The sequence below is a fragment of the Halichoeres trimaculatus genome, unplaced genomic scaffold (assembly GCF_033239565.1).
Source record: "Halichoeres trimaculatus isolate MK-OKI-2021-1 unplaced genomic scaffold, fHalTri1.1 fHalTri1_scaffold_13, whole genome shotgun sequence".
Lineage (NCBI taxonomy): Eukaryota > Metazoa > Chordata > Actinopteri > Labriformes > Labridae > Halichoeres > Halichoeres trimaculatus.
The window spans coordinates 29168707-29191879 of record NW_027437191.1 but is presented as its reverse complement, the minus strand read 5'-3'; the positions used below and the strand labels follow the sequence as shown (position 1 = coordinate 29191879).

At 37.0% G+C, this 23173-nt stretch overlaps 2 protein-coding genes across 2 annotated transcripts; both read left to right on the top strand.

The window, feature by feature from the left end:
- The first annotated feature begins 431 nt into the window (after positions 1 to 431).
- On the top strand, positions 432 to 7553 carry LOC141801992 (solute carrier family 22 member 2-like). Its single transcript, XM_074685368.1, has 11 exons — positions 432 to 833; positions 2309 to 2412; positions 2605 to 2759; positions 2837 to 3005; positions 3098 to 3212; positions 6164 to 6270; positions 6391 to 6605; positions 6686 to 6794; positions 6878 to 6990; positions 7074 to 7173; positions 7313 to 7553. Exons 1-11 carry the CDS (start codon positions 432 to 434, stop codon positions 7407 to 7409), a joined length of 1686 nt encoding a protein of 561 aa, XP_074541469.1. The 3' UTR covers positions 7410 to 7553.
- A 4765-nt stretch (positions 7554 to 12318) lies between these two features.
- Positions 12319 to 23007, top strand: LOC141801758 (solute carrier family 22 member 2-like). The gene is made up of 12 exons (XM_074684997.1): positions 12319 to 12791; positions 15482 to 15529; positions 18138 to 18241; positions 18328 to 18482; positions 18575 to 18743; positions 18847 to 18961; positions 19029 to 19129; positions 19198 to 19412; positions 19492 to 19600; positions 20701 to 20813; positions 20918 to 21017; positions 22844 to 23007. The coding sequence occupies exons 1-12, from the start codon at positions 12438 to 12440 to the stop codon at positions 22929 to 22931; spliced, it is 1671 nt and encodes a 556-aa protein (XP_074541098.1). The 5' UTR covers positions 12319 to 12437; the 3' UTR covers positions 22932 to 23007.
- The last annotated feature ends 166 nt before the right edge of the window (positions 23008 to 23173 follow it).

Here is a 23173-nt window from a genome sequence, read left to right as displayed (position 1 = left end):
GTTTTTTTTGTCCTGCAGAGGAGAAAAAACACACTTGTTCCCGTGTCCTGTGGGGTCTTCATGTCTAACACACTCCCAGAGGTCATTAAAACGTGAACTTGTTGACAGCATCGCAGGCTGTGGACACATGTTCCTGAGAAGCTGTGAAAACCAAGAGTCCATGTTTCTGCATTCATTTTAATAAACGCCCCGAGCACTGACACACTGAGTCTGACGTCTGGAGCTGTGATAGTAAACGTGTTTTCATGCTCCACTGCTCCACACGTAGGACAGAGACGTCTTTCTAAAGACCTTTGCTCCTGTGTGACCTGTTAAAAACTCAGAGACCAGCGTGTCAGTGGTCAGTCTATGGAGAACAGATCCACAGGAAGGCTGTAATCTGAAGTTTAACCTGAAGTTTTTAAAGAGGAGAGTCAAACGTCTCTGCAGCCATGACTACTTTTGATGACATCCTGGAAGAAACGGGGAGTTTCGGCCGCAGCCAGAAGCGTATCTTCGCTCTCTTCTGTTTGGTGTCCATGCCCTGGGCCGGCGTGTACGTGGGCATCGTCTTTCAGGGATACACTCCAGATCACTGGTGTCGGGACTCTGCGGTGACGGACAGGAGGCAGGAGTGCGGCTGGAGTCTGGCGCACACTCGGCGGCTGACGGTGCCTGTGGTGAACAGCTCGGGGGCTCTGCAGCAGAGCAGCTGCGAGCAGTACGACGTGGACTGGAACGCCACAGCGCTCACCTGTGACACACTGGAGCTGGACCTCAGCAAAACCCCCACAACCAGCTGCAAGAACGGCTGGGAGTACGACTACGAGGGGCGACGCTCCTTCGTAACCGAGGTGAGTAAATGACAGAGGGAAAGACAGCATCAAAAGAAACAGGCAACATGAGTCATCAAAGACACAAAAAGTAACATGGAAATACTTTTTTTATTGTTGTAAAACAATGAGAGCAATGAGGAAAAGAGTTAGCTCAATTTTCTGTCTGCTGTTCTTCATTTTTTACACAGTAATTGTTTGCAAAATGTGCTTTCTGAATCCCAAAAATCACCTTTTGCAGCAAATTTGGATCCATTTAATCTGAGGGTAGTGAGTAGCCAGATTGATCTGTATTTGTCTGCATCAAAATGTAAAAACATCACTATTACACTTCATGAGACAGGAGAATTGGACACAAACTAAGGTAGACATCAGGGCTCATTTATCTAAAAAAAAAAAAGAAAAGAAAAAAAGCAAAGTAAAAAATAGTAAAAAAAAATAGACCTTGCAGTAAGTTTAAATTCTATTTCAAATAGTAATTATTTTTATTTATTTAAAAAAACAATAATTATACTAATAATATTAAATTTCATTTAAAGCACACTTCTTGTTTCTAGAAATCTCAAAATGTAGCCGTTATTTCAAATAATTTTATTTTTTATTTATTTAAAATAAATAATAATAACAATAATAATAATAATAATAATAATATATTTCATTTATAACACACTTCTTATTTCTAGAAATCTCAAAGTGCTACTTGAAAAAGTTAAAAGATTAAAAAAAAAAAATCCAAATATTTTATTAATATTTTCATATCAAAAGATATAACAATAAGATATAACTTAATTAAAAAAATTAAATAAAAAAATTACAGCCCTAGTAAATTGGATATGTAAAAAAAAATCCAGGTCTGTTAAAATGCTGCAAGTTTGTCCTCTTAAATTCTTTACTTTGTTCCTCTTTGTGCTGCATTCTGGCTTTGTCTAAAAATGTAGTTTCCTGTTTGTCTTGTCAAGATTAAATCCAGATAAGATTCAGGACTCCCCAGTTTTTTCCTTTTTAGCTACAAATAAGTTTATTGTCACAAAAAGATCACAACATCCTTCTTACAGTTTCCATGGATTCCAAAACAACTGTCGCCAGCAGACAAAAGATGGTCGGAGTGATACAAAAATGAATCTTGATGCTTTTGGGGTGGGGATTAAAAATCTGGCACATATCTGCTGAAGGGATTCTAGAAATGTAGAAGTAATTTTTCACCTTTTAAGCAAGGAAGTCCTAAAAACTGCAGGGAGACTACTCTAAGTGAAAGGTTTACAGTCCGTTGAATTTTCACTGAATCTAGAGCAGATGTGGAGATGTGAAAGTCACATTTTTGAGTTTTTTAAAAGTGTCCAAGCTGCAGAAAAGAAGAAGAAAGTTCATTTTTATACTCCTGATTGTTGGTTAGTTTGAGATCCTTTAAGGATAAATTTACATGGTCATTCTGAAGGATGGTTAACGGTTTAAAACGTTTGGAAACAGAGATTGATTGGTGTTTTCCTGTTTCCCAGTTCGACCTGGTGTGCTCGGATGGATGGCTGGTGGACATGTACCAGGCCACCCTCAACGTGGGCTTCCTGGTCGGCAGTATTGCTATCGGCTACCTGGCGGACAGGTAAGTCTCTTGTTGATTGATTGATCCAAACTTCATCAAGTACTGAAGTAAACAACAAAAACTGTCTTATTCTTTGGGATCATATCCATAAAATGTACTATCAACAGTGAAACTGAGACTTATCAACAACAACAGAGTGACTCCAGGTCACAAATTACAGTGTTTCATTGACTGCTTCCTCTCCGTCTCCAGGTTTGGCAGAAAAATGAGTTTCCTCATGTCCAGCCTGCTGAACGGGATCGCAGGAATCCTGGTGGCGGTGGCTCCAGATTACACCTCCTTACTGGTTTTCAGGACGCTGTACGGGTTCGGGGTGAAAGGAGGCTGGGTGGCGGGATACGTGCTGAGTAAGAAGCAGGGTTAACCTCACAGACGAAAACAGTCTGTGGAAAACCTGAAGGATGACTTGAAACCTGTGTCTCAGTCACAGAGATCGTGGGAGTGGAGTACAGACGCACGGTGGGAGTCCTCTACCAGATGTTCTTCAGCGTGGGCATCCTCTTCCTCCCTTTGCTGGCTTACTACATCACCGACTGGCGCTGGCTGCAGGTGGTCATCACCGCGCCCTACATCCTCTTCCTGTCCTACTACTGGTGAGAGAAACTGGCTGTTTTAGAGGAGTTTAAGTGTCTGCTTCGTAAATTTCAGCTGGTCGTCTTCACCTGGTCAAACTTTCCCTCTGCAGGTTCATCCCTGAGTCTCCACGGTGGCTCCTGTCTCAGAATAAGAAGGCCCAGGCCGTGGAGATCACCGAGGCCATGGCCAAAGAGAACAAGAGGACGCTGTCCAAGAACATCGAGGTACCTGCTGGATCCACAACCAAAGCAGATGTTGTCTTCACTATGGTTGTGAAAGTTGTTCACTGTTTTTCCTTTATTAAGCAGATTACGCCCCAGGTCACTAAATTACACTGCAAAAACCTAAAATCTTATCAAGTGTTTTTGTCTTATTTTAAGTAAAAATTGTCTTGTTATACGTGATATGAGCCACATTCAACTGATAAGTCCAGAAAAATGTCTTATTTCAAGTTATTTAAAGACAAAATAAGGTCTGAATTGCTTGTTACAAGTTTTAAAAATCTGCCAATGGAATAAGAGAAAAGTTACTTATTCTAGTTTTACGCGAATTTTCCTCATTTTTAAATAACTTGAAATAAGATATTTTTATGGACTGGTCAGGTAAATGTGGCTCATATTAAGTCTAAAAAGACATTTTTTACTGATAATAAGACAAAAACACTTGAGCAGGTTTCGTTTCTTTGCAGAGTACACCACTACTTTTCACGCTGCCAAGCAGGAAGAAGCCAAACCAAGCTAAAAACATGGAATTTGATGAGAAACTGTTTCTCTCTGGTGAAATTATCCGTCCATGCAGCAAGTTTATTTAAAAATCTTAAAATAATTGGACCTTGAGAAGTATTCCCAGGTCTTACGAAAAGAAGAAAATTCATTTTTCAATTAAAATACATGAAAAAAAACTCCCCGAAGCCCAATAATAAGTGAAAGTCCAATTTCTTTCTCTTCGTAATCTTAATTTTAGCAAATGATTGCCCAGAGACAAAAAGATTATGACACTTATTTGGATAAAAAATGAGGATGTATTAGACAATTACGACTGGATATTTTTTTCTGTGTCAAAGAAAGTCTCTTCTTTATTTCTTGATCCATTTATTTGGTTAAAATCTGTTTTCAAACAGTCTTTTCATTCATTTTCTATGAAAACTAACTCTCAACAATTTTCAGTCGTCATAATACTTAATATTCTGGTACTTAAAGCCATGTAATAGAGATACTCAAAAAAATTCAGGTCTCCTTACTCTTATATATCGTATCCATTTCAATCACAACTTCCTAAATTTTTCAGATTGTAGTTTTGATGCAAAAGTCAGTCTTCCCATAATAAAGATTTCATGAAGTGGGTTGTAACCACTTCCTTGTAAGAGCTTTCCTCCCTCCTATCAACAATATCTTCATTAAATAATTGTCTGCTAATGATTGGGTATGCAATGTCATGGTGCCAAAGTACAGTGAGCAAATATCAAATAGTTTGAAGTTTATACTCCAGACATTCGTGAATGTCAGACCAATGTGACCTTGATGTCTCTTCTGGGCGGGGCTAATAAAAATCTTAAAATACAGGCTAATGTGTTTATCTTAAATCAAACAAACTCAGAGGGGTTACTGAAATTAGAAAACAAGTTTTCTATTAATGAGAGAACCAATTTAATCTCAACAGTTTTTGTAACTGAATTTAAAAAGGAAATGAAACAAAAAAGACATCTTCATGCTCAATTTAAGATTATACCATGAACTCAACACTAAAAAAAAAACAAGTAAGTGTAAAAAAAATTATATGTCTAACAAGCATTGATACAAACTTCTCTCTATTTTATAACTTTGAAAGCACAAACTGCATCTTTCACTTTGCCCTTTTACGCTTTGTTTACACTTGGTTACATCATGCATGGTGGTCTTTTGTAACTAAGTTAAGTCACCGAGGAGGGAACAAAGGAAGGTTTACAAATTGGATATTACTCTCAACAACTCAAAACGAAAACTGCAGCATGATGCAGCTTTCATCAAACATCAGCAGATTTTTTTTTTATATACTTGTATTTTATTCGCTTCTTTTATGAGGTTACAACTAAAGAACATGTTTTACAACAACTTGGTGTCACTTAACAAAAGTTCATATAGCCTCCTTGTAAATAGTCAGTTCTCCTCAGTCTTTCAGGTGGGTTTTAAAGTCCATCCACTTTTTTCATTTTTTTGACAAATAGATTGTTGAAGTCTCAAATTGTGTGTAAAGATCTCCAGTAGGTTAGTTTTTTTTAAGTTAAGCCACTCTTTTTTTGTTATTTTTCTCTTTAGTCCTTTTTCCCACTTGTCTCTGATGTAGAGAGTGGAAGTTGATCTATTTCTTACCATGTTTTGGTACAGCACTGAAACTACTCTCCTGACCGTGCCTCTATATGCATTGCGTAATGTTGTAATCAATCCATCTAGTTCACATGGGGAATCAGGCTTTATCTCTTTATTGAGATAATCCCTGACCTGTAGGTACATGTAAAAATCTCTGTTCTCTAAGTCATAGTCTCTCCTCAGTTTAATGAAGCTTTTTATTTCTAATTTTTTAATCAACATCAACATATTTTTTAAGACCATACTTAGGTGTTACAGAAGACAGACGTGCTAAATATGTTGGTGCATCAAAGGCATGTACAAAAAAGAAAACTGTGCAACATGGAAAAAATCAGTTATTGCGCATTTTTATGATACAGTAGCCAAGAAACAGCATTTTATTTTGCAGGCGATCATATTGTTTGTTCTTGTTTATTCTTTATTGTTTAAAATGATCCCCATTTGCTGCCATCAATGTGACAAGCTAATCTTCCTGGGGTCCACACAGAAAAACGACACAAAACATATCACAAAATACACATAACAATCACAATTAGCCTAACTTACAATGCAGGTCTTAAAGCTTTAAACACCATAAACATCATTTCAACAAACACTGTTTGAAAACTGTGAGATTGGTCATTTTTTTGGGGGCTGTCGGGTACAAAAACTTTTTCTGCCTGATCAGGCTGTGATATAAGATTGTTTTTGGGTCTGTCTTTGACTTTTCTTTGCATTTGTGTTTGATTGTTGTTTGTCTTTCTTTTAGTAATGTTTCAATCTGTTCACCCTGGAAATAAAAAAGCAAAGTGCTTTGAACTGTTCCTTTAGATCTATATTTGATCTTTCAGACTCTGGCTGACGATAACGCAGATGCCAACGCCAACACTGCCTCCTTCATGGACCTGATCAGAACTCCAAAAATGAGGAAACACACCCTCATTCTCAGCTACAACTGGTGAGTATCTTTATTTTAAAAATGGGGCTTCATGTCAGTTGTGTTTTGAGATCAGTTTAACTTAACTAACCAGAAACGAGATGCTGAGGGTGAAATCATCTCTCTCTTCATCTCCTCCAGGTTCACCAGTGCTGTCGTCTATCAGGGTTTGATCATGAGGCTGGGAATCCTCGGAGGAAACGTCTACATCGACTTCCTCATCTCCGGCCTGGTGGAGTTCCCCGCGGCCTTCCTCATCCTCTTCACCATCGAACGCATCGGACGTCGCCTTCCCTTCGCCTCTGCTAACATCGTAGCTGGAGCTTCGTGCTTCATCACTGCCTTCATCCCCGACAGTAAGACTTTACAGAGAATCACAGATCCTACATTTCTAAGTCTTTAAGTCTTGTTTTAACATTTCTCTCTAGACCTTCAGGTATGTTTTGGTTTAAGACAGTGGTGGCCTGCATCGGTCGGCTTGGGATCACCATGGCCTTTGAGATGGTTGTGTTTGTAAACACTGAGCTCTACCCAACATTTGTCAGGTGAGTTCTCTGAACTTCCTAGACTTTTAACATTTATTTTAGGGAGTTTTGATTCAGTCAGAATTTCATTTCTCCGTCTTCAGGAACTTCGGTGTCTCAGTCTGCTCCACGCTCTGTGACGTTGGAGGCATCGTAGCTCCGTTCCTTCTCTACAGACTGGCCGTGATCTGGCTGGAGCTGCCGCTTATCATCTTTGGTGGGTTTCAGACTAGAATAAACATCACCTGTTAGAGCGCTAGTGAAGTTATTGAAGTTAAATCATGTTATGTGACATCTCAGGGTCTCTGGCTTTCCTGGCCGGTGGTTTGGTGCTGATGCTTCCTGAGACCAGAGGTGTGCCGCTGCCTGACACGATCGATGACATTGAATACCCAGACAAGTAAGTTCACACTTAAAGGTCATTTCACATAAAATGATATCTAGGGGCATGTATATGTGTATGCTTTATCTATGATTATGATTATAATCTTGACGTTGCATGAAATATAAAATATTTATTGTGTTTTGTTTGTTTCCAGACTGAAGGAGAAAGCCGAGCTCCAGAACCAACAGATGGCCAACCTGCTGCCACAAAGCAACGGCATTTCCACCAACAAGAATCCAGAAACAGTTTAACATGTGTGACCAAAGTATTTATTTATTGTTTAACATTAATGTCTGTGGACGTGTAAAGTGTTTGATTTAATTCTTTTTCTTTGTTTTTGATTGTGTTTAGATTAAGCTGCTTTGTGATGAGTGTGTAAGTCAACAGATTCAGAGATTTGGAGGACTTGTGTTATCTGTTTATATTGTAAAATTGAGTGTATAATTACACTATTAAATTATTAAAGATGTTTCTTCTATTTGACCTGAACTCTTTCTGTGTTTTTTAAAGGCAATGTGAAACACAGGTGCCTTAACTTCAAGTTACATCCTTTTCATTTTACTAATGCAGTTATTTATCAGTAACGTTGATGCAGTTTTGACAAAGCAATAAATTATTGAATAAATTAATGAATTAAAAAAATGGTTGGTTTAAAGCTTAAAGTTAAAGATTTAAACAGTAACAAAAACTATTAATAGTGTGTACTTTTATATTATTTTAAATGCAAGGCAGGAAAAGTTTATTTATAAAGCGCAACTCATGCTAACTGCAGTTCAAGGTACTTTACAGAATGAAAAGCACAGTAACATCAGTAATATTAAAGGAAATATATCATAAAGGAAAAACATTAAATTTCAAACACAGAATGATAATGATTAGAAGACTAATTATATGTAATTCTTGTAACCCTTGTTATCTCAAAAATATTGCACCCTTTATTTCAGTAATGTCAGTTGTTGAAACCTTGTTATTCAAAAAAAAAAAAAAAGAAAGTTAAACTGTAATTGATTGTCATGGGACAAATTTAATGAATTTATAATTATTTTACAAACAATTTAAAACTGCTAAACGACGGGGTAAAAGAGTAGGAACTTAATGGCAAAATATGATACACCAAGACTCTGGGCTTATGATAAATGATATTTTTTTTCATAGGTTGGCATAGGTTAAATCAAAATTAAATAATTAAATGATTTTAATAATATTATTTTTACGCTAAAACTTTGTTTCAGATTCCTTTCTGTCCCCGGCCTGCCTGATGACCAAACTATTAGACTACAAACATGAAGGTTTGTCAGCTGATTTAAAAATGATAATAATAATAATAATTTAATAAATATTTTTATAAGGCACAAATTAGACTTGTTTAATATATATATATATATATATATATATATATATATATATATATATATATATATATATATATATATATATATATATATATAATGTTTATTTACGTTTTAATGTATAGTTTTAATTGAACGTTAGACCCGTTTTTTTTTTTTTTCGTCTCTACTGTCCCTTATGGGCGCCATCTTTCTGCCATCGTTGAAAACTGTCAAGATTAGTAGCATATTGTACACGCTGTAATATTTAGCAGATGCATAGAATGTATAGACGTATTCTCTAGTGACGTTACCCATCTGTTTCTGAAACGTAGTTCGAAGCAAATCGTCGGCGGAATCCACATTGGCCTGTCAGTCGCGAGCCGTTAGCCCCGCACCGTTAGCGAAATTAGCTATACAGGCTAACGTCATATTTGTGCCCGGCTGTAAAGGTGTTTATTTCTGCTGATAAGACAACGTCTTTTAGGGGTTTATCAAAAAAAATGCTGGTTGTTTTTATTGTGGACGGCCATTTCTGCCTATGGGAAAAAGTAAGTTCTAGAAACGAGATGCTAAGTCACATTAGCTACAATCTCATATTATGACATGTAGCTTCTTTGAAGTCAACTGTTGATTCATTTACATTAGGAAGAGGTAAGTGAGCATTTTAATCTCAAACTGACCACTAGATGTTGCTAAATACCACCGTTTATGCAGTGAACGTTTCATGGTTAACAACATTAGTTTATCATCCATCCTGTGGTCAGTCATGCAGACAGTTTTCAGAAGTCATACCACAGTTTCCAGGTATATGATTTGTAACCAGTTGGGTAAGGTGTTACTAGGGAGTTGTAGTTCATTTGCTAATGTAAACAAGTGCAACACAACAGCTCAGAGCAATAAGATCCAAATCATTCCTAAATCATCATATCTTTAATAATTAAGGGTTAAAAATGGAATAGCTTTGTGTTGAAGTTCTGTAAACTTCATAACATCAGTAGTTGCTTTTGCTCAGGATGTCTGCTCACTGATTGCATAATTCTGCCTTTCTCTGTTAAACTCCATCAAACAGTAACATGTCTTCACCTTAATAATGACTCAGTGAAGCTTTGTTGGACCAGTTCCAGTCCGTACAGAGGAGACTGAAGTCTTACTGAACACAACAGGCTGACATTTTTAAAACTTTGATCCCTGCAGCGATGGCGACATTTGATGACCTCTTGGAGGAGGCTGGAGCTTTTGGCTGGAGTCAGAGGCGCGCCTTCGCCCTGCTCTGTCTGGTGTCTTTGCCATGCTCAGGTGTGTATGTCTGCAAAGTCTCTGCCTTTTAATACCTGATCTCTAATGTTGGTGCTCTGTGGTTGTGAGGGGGGCAGTAGGAGTACAGCTGGCTGCAGCTTCAATAAGACAGTTATAATTAACAGACACAAGTGATATAAAAGGTGAAAAAATAACAGAACAAGTCAACAAGAGTCAATTTACAAACCACCACTCATTCCACTTGCATGGCCTCATTTTAATTGCTAACGTGAAAACTGCAGTTTTAAAATCTTTGAAATCTCTTAATTTTTGAGCTTTGATGTAGTTTTTACCCATAAAGAAGCATTAAAACCCCGTTAGTTTCCAGCTTAAGTTGTAGAATGCATCTAAAAATAAAATGTGATCAGTAACTAGAGAGAAATTCATTTGTAATGCAAGGGTGTAAAAATGCAAGTGTTTGTTCATAGTAAACTTGTGTTTGGTACCAAGGTATAAGAAAGATCTGTACCTGAACAGTGAGTTAAGTTTTGTACTAAGAGGTGCAAATTAAAGTAAAGTTTGTATTCATAAATGTATTAAATGATTGAATAAGAAGTCAATGTACAGTATTTTCTACAAAAGGAAGCAAAAAGAGCCATGCAAGATCAGGACTAACAGAAAATTTTAAAAGTATTATAATTTTATTTTTTTTTAATTAAATTTTTGAGAAATTTAACAAAATGCAAAACTTTTAAAAGCGTGAAATTTGCAAAATTTCCAAACATTTTGAAATGTCCAAAAAACTGCAAAATAAAGAATGTCAATTTATAAAAATTCCCCCAAAAAATGGAATTTCAAAAATTTGCAAGGATTTTTGGAATTTCAGAAATTTGAAAAAAAAAAAAAAAGTTTAATTTCATTTTTGATATTTCAATGTTTGACAATTTTGTCATCTATAAATTTTATTTAAAAAAACAATGGATTTAAAAAAAATGGCAAAAATTGCAAAATCTTTTATTATATATTTCTTTTAATTTTAACAAAATGCAAAACTTTTAAAAACTTGAACTTTTCAAGATTTTCAAACAATTTTGAAATGTTTAAAAAAAAATGCAAAATAAAAATGTAAATGACAATTCGTAAAAATTTGAAAAAAGAATTGTATTTTCAAAAATTTGATAGGATTTTTGGAATTTTAGAAATTTGAAAAATATGCAATTGGTTTTTTTGTTTCAGGATATTTTCCAAAATTTCAGACAATTTTGTCCTCTAAAAATCTAAAAAAAAAATTGACAAAATGAAAACTTTTAAAAACTTGAAAGTTGCTAAATTTTTAAACAACTTTGAAATGTCCAAAAAAAATGCAAAAATAAAAAAAATTAAATGTCAATTTGTAGAAATTCCGCCAAAAGTTGATATTTCAAAAATTTTGCAAGGATTTTTAGAATTTCAGAAATTTGAAAACTTTGCAATTTTATTTTCGATATTTCAAAATAGTTTCTAAAATGTCAGTTCCGTCATATGAAAAAAAATACTTAAAAAAAAAAATATTAGATTTAAAAAAATTGCAATAATTCCACCTTTTTTTGAAAGAATACTTTAATTTGGCAACACATATTGGTTATATAGCTCAATTTGCCATTTTATTTTGTTTGCTTAGTCTTGCCACATGTAAAGCATTTATAGTAAACTTGCATGTTTGTAGTTGGATGAATAGGAGGAGATTTAGGAAGTAAAGTGGAGCGGTGGCAGGCTTTATTGTAAGATGTGATGCATATTTGGTTTAACAAAATGTTAATGTATGATTTTATTTAGTGTCAATGCCTTAAATCATCAAAACCCTCTGTAAGATTTATTTAATTATTTCAATAATAATTTTTTAAAGCTACAAGGAGCCAGAGGTTGGCCATGAACTATGTGCTGCCCCCCACACTATCATCTTTCCATAAGTGCTTGTCCATAGGACCCTGTTTATATATAGATGTGTGTGTGTGTGTGTGTGTGTGTGTGTGTGTGTGTGTGTGTGTGTGTGTGTGTGTGTGAGTGTGTGTGTGTGTGTGTGTGTGTGTGTGTGTGTGTGTGTGTGTGAGCCAAGGTCTCTTATATTCAAACTGGAACTTACTTGCATGAAAAAAGTTTTTCTTATGCTCTGAGCTTGTTTTCCTTTTGTCTTATCGCCTCACGTTTGAAGTATTTGCAGATGAGATTCTCCGCTGAAGCAGTGAGTCACATTAGGTTATCGTGATTTGATCCTGAATTAATCGTGCTGAGCAGGAATCCATGATACATCCTGCATCCAGTCATGCATTAAGCCACCAGTCCCGCTTTAGACGAGAACTAACTTGGTTTACTCATTACTATTCCAGTCCTGCTTTAAACTATTTATCTTTGGGGAACAAAAGATAACGGTCTGTGTGTTGTCACTCAGCAGCTGTGCGTTTAGCTGTGTTGTTAAACTCTCGTACACTTCGAGCATACAGAATTTGTTTTGGCTTGTGCTCAGCAGGTCCATTCAGTGATTGCATAATTCAGCTGCCTTTCTCTGTTTAACTCCATCAAACAGTAACACGTTTCAGCTCCACTGCACATTAGACTATTTTGAGGAGGCTTATTTTGGACTTCAGCTTCAGATCTGCTTCACTGGAGAAGAGAGTGTGATTACACCTGCAAAGACTTGGACTTCTTGAGAAGAGAAACCAGATTATTTTAGTGATGGCAACCTTTGATGACCTCTTAGAGGACGCTGGGACTTTTGGCCGCAGTCAGAAACGTATCTTTGCTGTGCTCTGTATTGTGTCCTTACCGTTTTCAGGCGTGTACCTGGGCATCGTCTTTCAGGGATACACTCCAGAGCACTGGTGTCGGGACGCTGCAGTGGTGGAGAGGAGGCAGGAGTGTGACTGGAGTTTGGCACACAGTCGCAGGCTGACGGTGCCTTTCGTCAACAGCTCAGGAGATCTGCAGCTGAGCAGCTGTGAGCAGTATGAGGTGGACTGGAATACCACAGCACTCACCTGCAGCACGCAGGAACTGAACCTGAGTCATCTTCCTGTTACCTCATGCAAGGTGAGCTCTCTGCGTCTGAAAGTAAACACTGAATAGTAAATAGTTTTAGGTGACGTTTGGAACTTGGCTTTTTGGAAACAATCAAATAAAAGCCATGTGAGACTGCTTAGGTTAGCTTAGCTTCACACAGGCTAGAATAAAACAACAAACCTTTCACTGGAAAATTCTATATACCTGTTATTGTTATTGGCTTTATATTGTTATATTAGCATCAAACCTTTACAGCTAACTTTAGCATCTGTTATTGTCAGCATCAACACTTTACAGCCTACTCAAGTGACTGTTATTGTTAGCATTAAAACTTCACAGCTTACTGTAGTTACTGTTATTGTTGGCTCAAAAACTTTGAAGCCTTATTTAATAAGGGCTGTTGGCATAAACCCTAAAGCATACTTCAGAAACTATTACTGTGAGCATGAACACTTAACAATTTTCTTTGGTAACCTTGTTTCAATCATAAGAATTTCACGGCTAACTTTACAGCTAACTTAACAGATAGTTGTTATTTAAGGCATCAACACTTAAAAGTGCACTTACTGTTGTTCTTACCATCGAGCCTTTATTGCTTGCTCTTGTAACTGTTAGGGTTAGCTTTTACACTTTACAACTAGGTATAGTAACTATTACTGTTAGCATTGACATTTTATAGCTAACTTAAGAGATATTCAATGTTAGCATCAACATCTTATTGCTAACTTCAGAAACTGTTATTGTTACAGCAACCCTTCACAGCTAACATTAAGTACTGTACTTGAGGGCATTGATGCTTTGAAGCCAACTTTTGCAACTGTAGGTTTTTTTTTTTGTACCAACACTTATGAGTGAACTTTAAAAATTGTTATTATTGTTATCATAAACCCTAACACCTAAGAGTGCACTTGAGCAAATTTTGTTTTTACCATTTAGCCTTCACTGCTAGATGTAGAAACTGTTACTATTAGCATTGGCATTTTAAAACTACCTTTAATGTTAGCATCAAAATCTCATTGCTAACTTCAGAAACTGTCTTTTTTAGCATTGATGCTATGAAGCTAACTTTAGCAGCTGTAGTTCTATTTTGCACCAACATTTAAGAGTGCACTTTAAAAATTGTAATTGTTGGTATCAACCCTGACACTTAAGAGTGCACTTTAGCATATGTTGTTTTCATCATGAAGCCTTAACAGTTGGATGAAGAAACTGTTATTGTTAGCATTTAAATTTTTAAGCTAACTTTGGAGAGATTTAATGTTAGCATCAACATCTTATTGCTAACTTCAGAAACTGTTATTGTTACAACAACCTCTCACAGCTAACATTAGGTACTGTAATTGTTAGCATGGATGCTATGAAGCTAACTTTAAAAAACAGAAGTTTTTTGCATCAACAGTTTAGAGTGAATTTTGAAAATTGTTATTGTTGTTAACATCAACCCTATAAAGCTTACTTAAGTAACAATTATTGTTAGCATATTAGCCTCTCCTTAACAGCTTGCTTTAGTAATTGTTATTATAGGCATTAAACCTTTAGCTAACTTTAGCAACTGCTATTGTAAGCATCAACACTTTACAGCCTACCTTGAAAGCTGTTATTATTAGCATTAAAACTTCAAATCTAACTTTATTTACCGTTATAATTGGCTTAAAAACTTTGCAGCTTAATTTAGTAAGTGTTGTTGTTGTTGATATCAACCCTTTAGAGCTTACTTAAGCAACTGTCATTGTTAGCAACAACACTTTACTACTTTCTTTGGTAACTCTTATTTCAGACATTAAAACTTTTCAGGTAACTTCAGAAAGTGTTATTGAAAAAAAATTAGAGCTAAATTTAGCAACTGTTATTGTTAGCAACAACACCTAACATTTTACACAAGAAAGCTAAAAAATTGTACTCGGTGCTGAACAACTTTGATTTCCTATATATTAGCCTTAGGTTGTTGTTTTGTTTGTCTACTTAGGTTATGTTTAAGTCTTATGGCCTGTTTTACTTTATGCTAATGCAACTGAGATTGTTGGCATCAACCCTTTACAGCCAACTTTAGAAACAGTTATTATTAGCATTAACAGTTTACAGCTAATTTTAGAAACTGCTATTATTAGCATTAATAGTTTACAGCTAACTTAAGAAACTGTTACTGTTAGCATAAACATTTTACAGCTAATTTTAGAAAACATTATTAGCTTTGACACTTGAGAGCGCACTTTATTAACAGTTACTGTTGGCATTATCACCTTACCGCTTATTTTAGAAACTGTAACTGATAGCTTCAACACTTTCCAGCTAACGTTACGGTTCATGTGTTCATCCTTTTGTTCATTTTTCACTAATTTTAAACTCAAAGTGGGGGAATTTCTTTGTATGTTTTTCTTTTATTTCTTTTAACCTAGTGTCCACTGGAGTCATTACGAAGTTACATAATGATGTTTTGTTGCTGTGCAGCTGGAAAAACAGATGTGTTGTGATCCTCTGAGGAGTGAAAAACTCACCCCTGCCAAAACTCTTTGGCAGTGTTGCGCACAGATTCTCAGCAGGTCAAAGATGTAAACTACAGAGGAAGCATTTGAGTGCAAAGTTATGATTACACCAAACAAAGTCAAATGAAGAGAAGATCAGACCAGAGCAGCTCTTTTCCAAGTCTGATGTGAGCAAAATGAACAGTAGTTGTATCTTTACCAACGGTTTTACTGCAGTGATGTGTTTTCTGTCTTTAGAATGGCTGGGAGTACGAGTACGAAGGCCGAAAGTCTTTTGTCACAGAGGTAAGAGGATGAATTAAATGAATTATTTCCCTTTCCAATGGAGTTAATAGGGAGTAGGGGAGAACGGGCAATGTGAGACAGTGGGTTATGTGAGACACCCCTTTTATCCTGGCAATGGATCATATTTGTGGTCATCTGACCATTATGTTTTCAAGCCCCTCCCATTTCCCTTGGCCATGAAGGAGAAGACCTCATGGTGCAGTGTTAGGCATGTTATTTTTAGAGAAATATTTTTTTGGGATGTAAAAGTAAATTTTCTTGCTATCAACTTAATCAATTGTTGTGCCAAAGCAAATTGATTCTGGTAGAAAAACTTATATCGTATATGTTGATGAACTATCAACATGTAAAACCATGTGATGATGCTAGCTGAAGATTAGACTGAATTGCTAAAAGAGGTTGTTTTTTCAAAAATTGTGGCAGTGGGGTAAAGTGAGACAGTGATGACATCATTTTTAGGTTAACTAAGGCCAGATGATGTTGCCACAAACCTAAATCTTATAGTAATGAATTGTCTACTGTAGGTAGAGATTGGTTTGGCAGCTTGTTAGCACATCTCCTTCTCTCTGTCCGAACTCCAGAGGCAACATCCCTGGAAAGGGCTACAGCCTTCAATACAACTTGGGGAGTTCTTTGGGTCATTGTAAGCTCGTGATTGAGAAAATGGTCCACAAATGTGATACATCTTTATTGTCCTTTACAGGAAATGTGTTGCCACTGTCTGTTCAGAGGAAAGTACACTTACATATTTACCAGTTGAGTGTTCATGAGATGAACCTTTGAGCTATTTTAGAAAACTGGTTGATCATTGGTTGATCTGATGCTTCACACATTTCCATTTGTTAGAGAAAGTCAAGATTGACCAGGGAGCAGTTTACCAATCCAGACAGATTTAGAAAACGGTTAAATAGAAATGTGTGGAAAGATGCTTGACATATTATGATAACTTCTTCAACATTTTTGCATGTAAAGACTTACAAGATGAACTCATGACTAAATGTCATGGGGGGTGAGACTTTTCAACAGAGACCCATGATAATCAATTTTTACCAACATGACAAAAGCAGCTGATAGTGTAGGAAACTGCAGAGAATTGTACATAATCATTTGCATGGATGTCCCCAAAAATTTGCAACTTGTTCAAAAAAAAAAAAAAATGAGAGGCTGCTTTTTTGATAAGCACAAGTGGCACAATGGTGTGAAGATTGAACAAGTAGTTTATAGAATTTTAATTCTAATCTGAGAAATGAACCAAAGCAACTGAGAAAAACTGCAAAACATTTTGAATTATAGTACGTTGTATTTGATTTTGTTCAGAGTTACTTTTGAGTATTGAGAAAAAACATGTACTTTATTGACCAAATCCCATGATTCTGTCACTAGTCTGATATTAGTTCTAGAATGTTTGGTTGTCAAGGTAACTGTCAAGATTCTAACTGTTACGACATGTGTTGTTATCGTTGTTCCAGAGTGGAAAAGTTAGTAGATCAATTCACCCCTAGCTGGGGTCAAGTGAGACACGAGACCACTTTTTCACTACCCTTCGTCCTGAATACGTTCTGATGATTTCCATTGCATCCTAAATTAATGGGAAATGTGTAAATTTTACTGATACATCATTTCAGCTCGCTTAGAGGGGAGCAAATGTAAAAACAGGGTGTTCGCAGGGTCTTGAAAAGTATTAAAAGTTGATAAATCAATTTTGGGAAAATTAAGGGCCTTAAAAAGTATTAAAAAGTATTAATTATTTTATTCTTTTTTTTTTCTTTTTTTTTTCTTTTTTTCCTTGGAAAAAGAAAAAAAAAGGAAAAAAAAGAAAAAAAAAGTCTTAATTGTGGTTTTATGAGGTATTAAGTTTCATAGGTATTCAAGCTTTGACCCAAAAATTTTTCATGAATATTTATTTTCCTCCTTGCAACTGTTCCCTGATTGGGACGTTGAACATTCAGCCGATAAAGTTCTAAAATAGAATAGAATAGAAAAGAATAGAGTTACTTTATTGATCCCAAACTGGAAAAATGTTGTGTTAACAGCAGAAATCGCTGGAGTCAGTAGAAAAATACAAAAATAAAATAATAAAATAACAAAAAATACATAAAGACTCTAGTTACAATAAAATACAACAATAAGGATTGTGAGCGGTATAAACACCAGCTATAAGATAACGTCATTTCTAGTTTCATAAAGAGAAATTAAATACAACATTAAAGCAAATCACACAATCTCCGGCACATGTCCTAAATTTTAAAAATGATTAAATAATTTCTCATTTTCTTCAGCAAGTTGGCCTTGAATAACTGCTGTTTCTTGTTGGGGGAGTGTCGATAAACCTGCCTTTAGTTTAATTTGTTCTTTCAAGCTTTATTCATCCTTAGCTTACATCATTTCTGTAGAAATGTAAACTACAACTGTTAAAAAGTGGATGCCAACAACAACTGAAAGTTGCGATAAAGTCTTCAAACTTTTTTAAAGGTTTTTGAAAAAGTCTTAAAAAGGTACTGAAATCAACCTCAGGATTTTAGCATATACCCTGAAAAACTGTCTCACATTACCCTGTTCTCCCTATTCTCTGTATGTGGATGTTTAACCGTTGCTGTTTTTGTCTCAGTTTAACCTGGTGTGCTCTGATGCTTGGATGGCGGACATGTACCAGTCCACTATCAACGTGGGCTTCCTCATCGGCAGCTTTGCTTTTGGTTACTTTGCTGACAGGTGAAGCTCTACTTTCCAATGTTTCCCAATGTACAGCTTTCATCCAAGCTCCCTTGTACTTAATCCTCTCCTTTTCTTTTCCAAAGGTTTGGGAGGAAAGTCAGCTTCTTGATTTCCAACATACTGAACTTTGTAGCAGGAATAATCCTGGCTTTGGCTCCAAACTACATCTCCATCCTTGTGATGAGGACCATCTATGGCTTCGGAGTGAAAGGAGGCTGGATGGCCTCATACGTGCTGCGTAATGATGACTTTTAATCCATTTCTAAATTAACTTTTAACAAAACCACATCTTTCATAACTAACTTTGTGAGTTTATCATCTGTCTGTCAGTCACAGAGATTGTCGGCGTGGAGTACAGACGAACCGTGGGCATATTGTTCCAGATGTTCTTCAGCGTCGGTAACCTCATCCTTCCTCTCCTCGCCTACTTCGTCACTGACTGGCGTTGGCTTCAAGTCGTCATCACTGCACCCTACATCTTCTTCCTCTCCTATTACTGGTAAGATTTCCTGTTTTTTTATGAAGGATAATCCGTCTTTTGTTCCAAAGTCACAGCAACAGTAAAAGACATTTTTGTATCTTAAACTCTTTTTGTGTCCCAGGTTTATCCCAGAGTCTCCTCGGTGGCTCATCTCTCAGAAAAATACCTCAAAAGCTTTAGAGATCACTGAAGCTATAGCCAAGGAGAACAAGAGGACACTCTCCAAGACTTATGAGGTCAGTTTTTTTACAAATCTGATTTTTTCCTGAAACAAATTGATAAAACAAACTGTTTCCGTTTCAGACGCTAACCGAGGATGAAGGTGACTCGCCCTCTGCTTCTTTGCTTGACCTGTTCAGAACTCCCAACATGAGAAAACACTCTTTCATCCTCATGTTCAACTGGTGAGACTCTCTCAACACCAACGTCTTGTTTATTCAAACCTTCCTTCAGCTGTTCTTGTCCTGTGCAGGTTCACCAGTGCTGTTGTGTATCAGGGTTTGATCATGCGGGTCGGGATTGCAGGAGGAAACGTGTTCATCGACTTCCTCATCTCCGGCCTGGTGGAGTTCCCCGCAGCCTTCCTCATCCTCTTCACCATCGAACGCATCGGACGACGTCTGCCCTTCGCCACCGCTAACATCGTAGCCGGAGCTTCATGCTTGATCACTGCCTTCATCCCCGACAGTAAGACTTAACAGAGAGAACAGATCCTACATTTCTTGCTCTCTAAATCTTGTTTCAACATTTCTCTCTGAACTTTCAGGTATGTTCTGGTTAAAGACGGTGGTGGCCTGCATTGGACGGCTTGGGATCACCATGGCCTTTGAAATGGTTGTGTTCGTAAACACTGAGCTCTACCCAACATTTGTCAGGTGAAGCATCAACTCAAAAATCACTCAGTAGCTTTAAAATGTACACTCACCAGCCACTTTATTAGGCGCACCTTGCTGGTACCTGGTTGGACCCCTTTTGCTTTCAGAACTGCCTCAATCCTTGGTGGCATAGATTCAACAAGGTACTGGAAACATTCCTCAGAGAGTTTGGTCCATTTTGACATGATAGCATCACACAGTTGCTGCAGATTTGTCGGCTGAACATCCATGATGAGAATCTCCCGTTCCACCACATCCCAAAGGTGCTCTATTGGATTGAGATCTGGGGACTGTGGAGGACATTTGAGTACAGGGAACTCATTGTCATGTTGAAGAAAGCAGTCTGAGATGATTCCAGCTTTATGACATGGAGCGTTATCCTGCTGGAAGTAGCCATCAGAAGATGGGTACACTGTGCTCATAAAGGGATGGACATGGTCAGCAACAATACTCAGGTAGGCTGTGGACTTTAAACCATGCTCAGTTGGTACTAAGGGGCCCAAAGTGAGCCAAGAAAATATCCCCCACACCATTACACCACCAGCAGCCTGAACCGTTGATACAAGGCAGGATGGATCCATGCTTTCATGTTGTTGACGCCAAATTCTGACCCTACCATCTGAATGTGGAGCAGAAATCCAGACTCGTTTCTCCAATCTTCTATTGTCCAGTTTTGGTGTTGCTGTGTGAATTGTAGCCTCAGTTTCCTGTTCTTAGCTGACAGGAGGGTCACCCGGTGTGGTCTTCTGCTGCTGTAGCCCATCTGCCTCAAGGTTGGACGTGTTGTGTTCAGAGATGCTCTTCTGCAGACCTCGGTTGTAACCAGTGGTTATTTGAGTTACTGTTGCCTTTCTATCAGCTCCAACCAGTCTGTCCATTCTCCTCTGACCTCTGGCATCAACAAGGCATTTTGTCCCACTGAACTGCTGCTCACTGGATATTTTCTCCTTTTGGGACCAATGCATTGATTTGCTGCCATGTGATTGGCTGATTAGAAAGTTGCATTAACAAGCAGTTGGACAGGTGTGCCTAATGAAGTGGCCGGTGAGTGTACAACATGTTGAAAATTAATGGAGTTTTCTAAAATAATTTACTGACAGGAACCTGGGAGTGTCTGTCTGCTCCACGCTCTGTGACGTTGGAGGCATCGTGGCTCCGTTCCTGCTCTACAGACTGGCCGTCATCTGGCTGGAGCTGCCGCTTATCATCTTTGGTGGGTTCCTCATTTGTCGTTGATGATAAAAGTGGTTGGGAAACATTAATCAATGGGAAAAGTTATTTTCTTGCTGTGTCTTAAATAATATTTTGTGTTCTCAGGAGCTGTTGCGTTTGTTGCTGGAGGTTTGGTGTTGTTGCTGCCTGAAACCAAAGGAGTTCCTCTCCCTGAGACCTTAGAAGATATCGAGTTTCCTCACAGGTGAGTTGGATCTTTTTAGTCTGACACAGTTAAAGAAAATTTATTCAGTGGTGGATTTTATCATGGACTGCAAGGTGGGCAATGAAATGTTACAATCTTACCTGAAAAGATGTTGCATAAACATAGAAGAAGCGGCAAAAATTCCCAAATCTATGATAATAAATTACTTTTTTTAGTATCAACATTGTTGATAATACCTTAAAGGGGCTGTGAGGAGTTTGAAAGTGATCTTGAAAAAGTCTCCCTTCTAGATATATGCCTGATCGTAATCTACACTTTGAAATGAGATTATCAAAATAGGTTACAGGTTGTTTTGAAATGCTACTTCTTAGCTTTCCGATCGAGGTCAAGCAGGACTAGATTGATTTACAGTATGTCTAAGTCTCCATGACAACACAACGCTGACTGAAAAAGTTTAGAAGTGAGACAAGAGCTCTGTGTTTTTCTCTGCTGAAAACGATTTCTGTGATTAATTTTGTAGGGGTTGTGGACACAGGAGCCTAACTGTCAGACAGAAAAAGGCCAGAAGAGCAGAAGAAATATAAACAGGGGAGAGATAGAGCACAAGCTAAAGGCTAACACAGGAGCTAAACTGATTGCGCAAATATTCTTTCCAGCCCACAGTCAGCAGTTATTCTGCAGTGGTCTGTTCAAACTTGAGAGTCTATCAATAAAATGAAGAGTGAGGTTACGTTAGCTCTGATTGGTAGATGACTGTTAGCCTACAGATAAGTCGCACCAGGCTGCTAAATACAGTCAGCTACTGACGTACAGTACAAACTTACATTTATTTGTTGTCACGTTTCAAACAAGCGCCCTATATAACTGACAAGTACCTTATCTTGCTGCATTGCATCCAGTAGAAAGTTGTCTTGAACAAAGAAAATTTGTTTCAACCCGATGTCCATTAATTCCAAAACTAACACAAGCCTTTGCAACAGTGTGCGTGTGTGAGACTCCAGGCCAGAAGGGGGCGACGCGGTCCAATTAAATTAGATCTTCCTCATAGCATCTTTAAAAAAATGGACTCTTGCAGCCTCCCTCTACATTTCCCTGAATAAACAAAATTACTTTATATGCAGATGATACAATATATTATCCAAAAGAGCACGCAAATAAATATTTTATAGCTTGTATATAATTTCTGAAAACTGGGATCCCTGTTTAACCATCAGAGATCGTATGTAATCTAGTTTAAAGAGACAGGACTTGGATTTGCTCGGTGATAGGTCTTTAAAGCTCGAGTCAGGATCTTTCAGTTTGTGTTGATTCTGGCTCCCCCCTATGGACAAAGTATACCTTGTATTTCTTCATTGGCTTTGTTCGATACATGTGTAAGTAAGGTGTTTTTGAATATAATATCTCATCCTCCTTTACTTTAGCCTCAAGGCGTGAAAAAATCCCCTTTTTTTTTGTTTTTCAAAAGCCGAGCTACTTTGTTTTAGCTCACGTAAAAACATTTATATTCATTTTCAACACATTTCTTCACAAACTTACTGGAGCTTCAAATGGATGTTGGGTACCGAGCTTACGAGCATTACAACACAATAATAGCAGTTATCTGTTTTTGTTGGAACAATTAAAACATGTATTTCCTTTGGTATTTAAGATGAGGTTGTAGGAAAATTCACAAAAAAAGGATCTTAATAATAAAGCAGTCATAGCTAAAAATTAAGCTGAATATCAATCACAGTATGACCGTTAAATAATCTGGATGAGCCTTTCCAAATGGTTAATTCCTACAGAACAGATTTTTTTTAACCAGTGCTAAATTAATGCTTGTGTTTTTTATTCACTGCTTTAAATATTTCTGTTTTGGTTTTCAGGAAAAATGGTGATATCGTGGAGAAGCAACAAATGACAAAACTCCTCAAATCAGAGCTGACGAACAACAAAGACATAACAACTGTGTGACTGTATGTGTGTTTGTGACTGTGTGTGTAGTTTTTAATTTTTCAGGATGTAGCACTGAACACTGTTGAAATCAGAAAGTGACTTTTTTTTTTTACAGATTTCCCATAAAGAATGAATCCTCAGTTTCTTTCGTATTAATTTTTATTCTTCAGCTCTTCCACAGAAACACATTTTACATTTCAACACCAACATGCTCTGCTCTCCGCTTCAGGAAAGCAAACACGTGTCGATGCAGATAAGAT